This window comes from Sphaeroforma arctica (assembly GCF_001186125.1).
Source record: "Sphaeroforma arctica JP610 unplaced genomic scaffold supercont1.224, whole genome shotgun sequence".
NCBI classification, from domain to species: domain Eukaryota; class Ichthyosporea; order Ichthyophonida; genus Sphaeroforma; species Sphaeroforma arctica.
This window is the reverse complement of record NW_014040334.1, coordinates 61,581-68,253: the sequence shown is the minus strand read 5'-3', so window position 1 is coordinate 68,253 and position 6,673 is coordinate 61,581. Positions and strand designations below refer to the sequence as shown.

The following is a 6,673-nucleotide window of genomic DNA, read 5'->3' as shown; positions in this document are numbered from 1 at the left end:
TATATATATATATATATATATATATATATATATATACGTGTGTGTGTGTATATGTATGTGCATAATATGTGTAATATAATGTATGTGTATGTGTATGCGTGTGTATGTGTGTATATGTGCGAGAGTGTGTACACATACGTCTGTGATTAAGGGAGCATGAGCGAGTGTGTACACGTACGTCTGCGATTAAGGGCGCACGAGCGAAAGCTGTGCTTGTAGTTTGCAGGAGGGAAGCAAAAATATCATGGTGAACAGTGTAACCTTAATCCCTCGCCAAGAACGATTTTTTTTGTTGTAACCCCTTTGCAGTACACGCATACGCCAGCATAGGAATATACAGCCATAAAGCTGACTACTTATGCACCCTACACATACCCTCCTTCATGAATATCCGTTTCCGTTTTGGAGCTGTTTCTCCTGACTTCATCATTGCATCCAGTTCTTTCCTATCAATCACAGGGGCTGACCGCTTAACGCCGGTAACGCTTACAACCGGTATGCCGTCTATTTCACTCATACTTAAATAGACTAAAACTTTTTAATCGTTCCAATCGTATAGTAGCTACCTATGAGCAGCAAAGTTGCGTATGTGTCATCGACTCATTGTGCATATATGTACAATTACAGTTACTATATCCATCAGTGATGAGAGTGTGGCTGTTGGGATACCAATAAAATTGCCGGGCGGCCACGGATGCTTCAACAAGTATTTGCATTCGCTGAGCGTCATTTTGAACTTTTTTGTTACTTTAGGCTACGTCATCATACTTGAATAGACTTAAACAATGATTATGGGTGCATATTTAGAGCCCTGAGGTTCAAACGTTTCATATTGTTCTCCCAGGATGTTCATTTAAATCGTACAATAGGTCGATAATATTTGTTGTTTGACCCATAGAAACGTTTTGTGAAGTGAAAAATCGAACAAATAAGCGTTTACGTGCAAATTTCAATTTGGGCCTCTATAAGAAACGAATTGAGGCTACATAGTCAGCAGACTATATTTATGTTCAATTATGCCAACAACAACAAAAAGCAATTTCTCGTATTACATATTATTGTGATAAACATGGAACAGTAGTCCCACCGCCACGTATTTACTACCACCGGGTATTTATTTTTAGCGAGTTTCGGTCCTCTCTGGGAGTCTAGGCTCTGAAGCCTGATACTGTGTTATTTTTACAGTGATATCAGTCATATCACACAACAAAAATAGTAAAGAAATCAAAAACAGACGAAATGACGATCTTTTCCTCACAGCCTATTTTACGTTTATAATAGAGGGGTCCAACTAAAATTTGAACGTTAACGCTTATTATTCGATTTATAAACTTCAAACCGTTTATACGGAAAAAACTGGAAAACTTTGTCCTATTTTTCACAATAAACGGACTCCCCAATCAAAACATGCAAAACAAGATTGAACCTTAGGGCTTTTAATGTTCCCCCGCAACGCCAAATATAGGGCTAACACGATATAACCGTTTAGCAACGTAAACGTATAGTTGTTGACGCTACGCTGACGCCGATTTTTTATTTATTTATGGATTTTGAAGTTTTCTCGCCCTCACTCCATTGCTATATAACATACCGATAAGGTCACAATTTGTTCAGTTTTAAATGAATACGGAACGCTACACAACAGGCGTAACGAATTTTTTGGTATCAGAATACTATTTTTATGTCCAAGCTTGAACCCCGCATCCCTACATAGGCTCACACAAGCAAACTCTTATAGACAATCAGAGACGCACACATGCAGTTAAACGGAGATATTACGGTAGATGTACGAGCGCTGCTACAAAGCAGAGTCAAGTTCACGTCAATCAGCCGAGATTACACAGTGCACTCGAAGGCGGTTGGGAAAGGTCGCTTTGCCAAGGTGTTCACTTGTACGAACAAAGAGACTGGGGCTACGCACGCTTGCAAAGTCATCAAGAAGAGTCATCTACCACAACAGTATGACCCGTTGACCGAGGTGGAGGCACATCTTATGTGTACCCCACACCCCCGTGTAGTGGATGTAATGGCTGTGTATGTGACCTCTGAGGATATAGCTATAGTCATGGAGTTCTTCCCAGGAGGGGAGCTGTTTCATGGCATCGTAGAGCAAGTATACTATGCTGAGGCGCCCAGTAGAGAGATTGTGCGCAGTCTGCTGTCAGCCCTGTTGTTCTTGCACGCCAACGGGGTCGTACACCGGTGAGTAGTCTTGTTTGGGTGTGTTTGTGTGTAGTAGGGGAAGGTGGAGGTGTTGCCCAATGTGCTCTCGTTCGTCGTATTCAACATATCGTACGGGTAGTAACATTGATGAAGGAGCTCAGCCTCTCTGCTCTACACGAACATATCTGTTCTTAACTAGAATCTGAAACTGCTTTTCTTTATACACGCAAGTATTTTTATATGCATTTTCCACAATGAAAAAGTATATGAAGATCTCTAAATATTGTATCCCATTTCGTTCTATGATATGCATGTATATACATACATAAATATATATATATATATATATATATATATATATATATATATATATGTTGTGTGTGTGTGTGTGTGTTGTGTGTGTGTGTGTGTGTGTAGTGCAGGTGCATGTGTATGTGTATGTGTACGAATATGTATATATTTTTATGTGTATATTTGTATATATATATATATATATATATTTGTAGCACGCGCGTGTGTGTGTATCTATGCGTGTGTATGTGTATGCGTAAATATATATTATGCGTGTGTGTTTATTTGTTTTGATATCGTGTCATATGCTTGTAAGCTAGTACGCGGATTCTTACAGTTTACTTCCCTAAAAATCGATTGATATCGTTCTCCGCGTGTGAAGACATTCATGCCCATAGGTTATTCGATGCTGTACTTTATTTGATTTGATATTCAATACTCCCCACAATACTTGTCGATTGACTCTCCCTTGGTATAAATAATTTTTTTAATTCCATACTATATGAGCTATGGATGATTCATAGCCCGTTATCTCACTTGCTCTGGAATGGTACACACCATGTCTGAGTTTATAGCATCGCATCGTACGGACAGTTTTCCAATAATCCCAATTTTTCCATTGTTCTTCTCACAGTGACCTGAAGCCAGAGAACATATTAATTTCGGGCTCGGCGTCGTGCCCTTCCGTGTCAATTGCCGATTTCGGAACCGCATACATCATGAAGAACGAGAAGGATATCTACTCCCCCGCCTGGGGCTTTACTTTGGGGTACGCTGCACCCGAACTTCTGGAGCAGGGCCGCACCTACGGCAAAGGAGTGGATATGTGGTCTCTGGGTGTGATCAGCTATGTGCTTTTATGCGGTTATTCGCCGTTCAGCGGGGACGATGTCGATGAGCTGGTGGACGCTATCCAATCAGGGACCTTTGAGTTCGACGACGAGTTCTTCGGGGATGTCAGCGAGAGTGCCAAGGATTTTATCACGGGCTGTTTGCAGTGCGATGTGAACGAGAGACTCACAGCCGAGGAGGCATGGGCGCACGAGTGGATGACCGAGGAGATGGAGGAGGATGTGGGGGTACATGGCAGTTTTAGTGACCACTACGGGAGTGCGAGTATGGGGAGCTGTGGCAGCATGTTGTCGGACAACGGTGTGCACGTGGGCACCCCACAGCTGCTGAGCCATATCTACGAGGACGAAACGCGCGATGGCGCGCATGGCTGTGAGGGCTTGTCCATCACCGACAGTCTGAACGATATGCTGATGGATGAAAGCGGCGAGCTTGAGAAGTCCGAGCGCACGCGTACAAGCGCGCAGGCACTCGGGCGTGGACAGGGGATGGGTGCGTGTTCCGGTGCCATGCCGGCTAAGGTATCGAAGAGTATCACGGTGAACACAGGTAAAGACAGCAAGGACAGGACCAAGGAGCTGTACGACCTCTACAACGAGGCCAGTGTTGCTGTGCCGATGGTCGATGTACCGCAGTACAGGGCGTGTTTCAGAGACTTGGTGCGAAACCACTACACCTCACACAACTCGGGTGGGTGATTGTGCGGTTTAATCGAGTGTTTTGGGCCGAGGAAACATTGCGGCCAAAGGTTCAGAGTGCGCTGAATGGGTTCTTTGGCCAGCTAGCCAGTCTTTCTAGGTATCACATGCCCAGCATGTATGTGCAGCACGTTCTAGCCTATCAGAGTTGACTAAGGGATCCGAACGTTTTTAGAGTCACTTCGGATGGTAATGGAAACGAACGAGGCCAATTCACACGGCTCATATATGCAAAAGGGTGTTTCGATCCTTTCCGACTAGTTTATCTAGTCTGTGCCTGTTGTGCTATACTTGGCATAGGCGCCGCTATATAACCGCGCACGCGCAGCGTTTCGCGTCAGTCAATAGTGGAGCGCAAATCATGGCGTAGTCAGCTAAAATGCGTGTGATGGCGTACATCATAGCTTCGTTAAGGAAGCTACGTGCACAGATACTACAGTAGAGTGGTTGTGTTACATACACGTTACCAACCACACCTATCCACGTGCCACGCACACGCACGGCCCCTAAGCCGAATTTCATTCACGAGCTTGCTACTTGTCAATTACTGGGTATACGCTATGTACATTCCCTTCTGGTGGTGTCTATCGCACACTTGCATTAACAGGACCACCAAATCTGCCAAGGTAATGATCTGACCACTATTAAGGGTCAAGATCGAGTGACAACCGAGGGTAAATTAAACAATTACCGCAAACACACACTGCAACACATACGCTCTCTAAACGCTCTAAACCCTCCTCAAACACACACACACCCTAAACGCCTCAAACCCTCTTCAAACATACACACACCCCAAACATCTTCAAACCCTTGAAACCTCTCTTACATACACATACACGCATCTACCCCTGAAACCCCTATGTATCACAAGGTACAAATTATTCCTTCAACTCATAAGGGACTTGCGGCCAAAATTACCCTGCCGATATTAGTTTCTAGAGCTCGGCAACTAAAAATAAATTTTTATTTCCATTCGAATTGATCCACTCGTTAATTTTCCAATGCATAGGCCTAGACACTTGAGCCACGCTACTGTCATTTTGTGTAAAGCCTTCCAAAAAAAAAGGTGATGGCTCGAGCAATGGGTAACCTGGCATCAAACGTTTGTTCTTCTATTTCGGTTTTGAATAGAGATGCAGTAACAGCCGATTTCCAATAAGTACAAAAAAAAATTATGCACAAGCATGTGCTTCATCAACTTATTCCCACGAAATTACGAATTTACTTTACTAAATTTATTTTAGTGAACCTTATCGATCCCTATACTAGTACTGCTAGCGTGTACAAAGTACCACAATGACACTCTCGTACAACTTATTACAACGGCGTATGAGCGTTGATAGCGTTGTCTTCCAAGAAGTTCATGAACGCCGTTTTGTTCTGTATAGGCGAGCTTGTCGGACGCCCTAGGTTTTTCCTTGACCCCTTATTGACCACAATCTCGAGCATAGCCGGCCCGGGTGTGGCCATCAGCACCTTCAACTCACTCAGTACCTCAACGGCTGTGCGTGCGGAAGCCACGTGCTTGTACCCCGCGCCCAGGGCAATCTGTGTCAGACTGAAGCTCTCGTCCAGACAGTTAGTCGGCTGCCCTCCTACACTGTCATGCGCTCCGTTGTTGATCACAATGTGCTTCAGATTATCACACTTCGCCCCGCCAATCGTAGCCGCCGCACCCATGTGCATCAGAAACGCCCCGTCTCCATCCAGGCACACCACCTCCTGCTCGGGCTGAGCGAGTGCAATGCCCAGGGCAATGGAGGACGCGTGTCCCATTGACCCCACAGTCAGGAAGTCACGGTGGTGTCCGGCTTGTGTTGCGGCGCGCAGTTCGAAGAGTTCACGCGACAGCATACCAGTCGTACCTACCATCGCGGCCTTCTCGCTCACTTGTTCTGTGTGGGGAGAAGAAATAGAAGTTGATAGGTTTGAATATCGCTGAAAAGGTCACATAGACCTGAAGATTGACCTATGTATAAATATTGCTGCACGTGGTAAATAGAAGCATGCAACAGCCTGCGTTTCGAATGCTGGATCCCTCGTATGTTTGGCAGTTGTAGATACTCCGTTCCGAACACACGAGCCGAGTACTACTATCCCTGTCACACATACCAACGACAAGCTTCAGCGCGCTCTCTCTCGACAGCTCGTGTCCCTGTGATTTCTTCTCCAACTTGTACGGCATGAACGTGCGTTTCCTCACCAGCAACGCATACGGACCCTTGTGCTCAGCCATGTATTTCTTCGCATCGTGCAGCACCTGCTCTGCGCCTTCCTCGTAATCGGGTAGAATCGCATAGGGGATCTTAAGTCCTTCTAGCATCTCTTCGGTCGCCTTTCCCTGTACCAAGTGCTGTGGTTCGTCTTTCTTGCCCGGCTCACCCCTCCACCCAATCAGCAGTAGCATGGGTATGCTGTATACCTCCGGGGTAGCAAGGGACATCAGGGGGTTGACTATGTTGCCCAGTCCAGAGTTCTGTAGGTATACCATGGCGGTCTTGTTGGTGGCCAGATGATAACCTGCTGCAATACCGATAGCATTGCCTGTAAATATGGGAGTGGTTGTTGAGACGGTTAGTTTACTGTTGATCAATATTGAGCTGAAACAAAGATATACTCGTGCATATACACTTATTTACACATATATTTATATACGTAAACACACA

The 6,673-nt window shown here is 45.0% G+C and overlaps 3 protein-coding genes across 3 annotated transcripts in view; 1 reads left to right on the top strand and 2 right to left on the bottom strand.

Annotated features, from left to right (window-relative positions):
* SARC_04147 (hypothetical protein) overlaps positions 1 to 517 on the bottom strand; it is a gene marked incomplete at both ends in the record, with an annotated part of 2,294 nt that extends 1,777 nt beyond the window's left edge. The window contains one exon of the mRNA XM_014302039.1: positions 365 to 517. Coding sequence (XP_014157514.1) covers positions 365 to 517 — 153 coding nt within the window. The remainder of the gene's footprint in view (positions 1 to 364) is intronic.
* A 1,110-nt stretch (positions 518 to 1,627) lies between these two features.
* On the top strand, positions 1,628 to 4,983 carry SARC_04146 (CAMK/CAMK1 protein kinase). The gene is made up of 2 exons (XM_014302038.1): positions 1,628 to 2,202; positions 3,089 to 4,983. The coding sequence occupies exons 1-2, from the start codon at positions 1,757 to 1,759 to the stop codon at positions 4,002 to 4,004; spliced, it is 1,362 nt and encodes a 453-aa protein (XP_014157513.1). The 5' UTR covers positions 1,628 to 1,756; the 3' UTR covers positions 4,005 to 4,983.
* Positions 4,984 to 5,212: 229 nt separating this feature from the next.
* SARC_04145 (phosphonopyruvate decarboxylase) lies at positions 5,213 to 6,553 on the bottom strand. Its single transcript, XM_014302037.1, has 2 exons — positions 6,120 to 6,553; positions 5,213 to 5,902 (listed from the first exon to the last, which is right to left on the bottom strand). Exons 1-2 carry the CDS (start codon positions 6,496 to 6,498, stop codon positions 5,325 to 5,327), a joined length of 957 nt encoding a protein of 318 aa, XP_014157512.1. The 5' UTR covers positions 6,499 to 6,553; the 3' UTR covers positions 5,213 to 5,324.
* Positions 6,554 to 6,673: the final 120 nt, after the last annotated feature.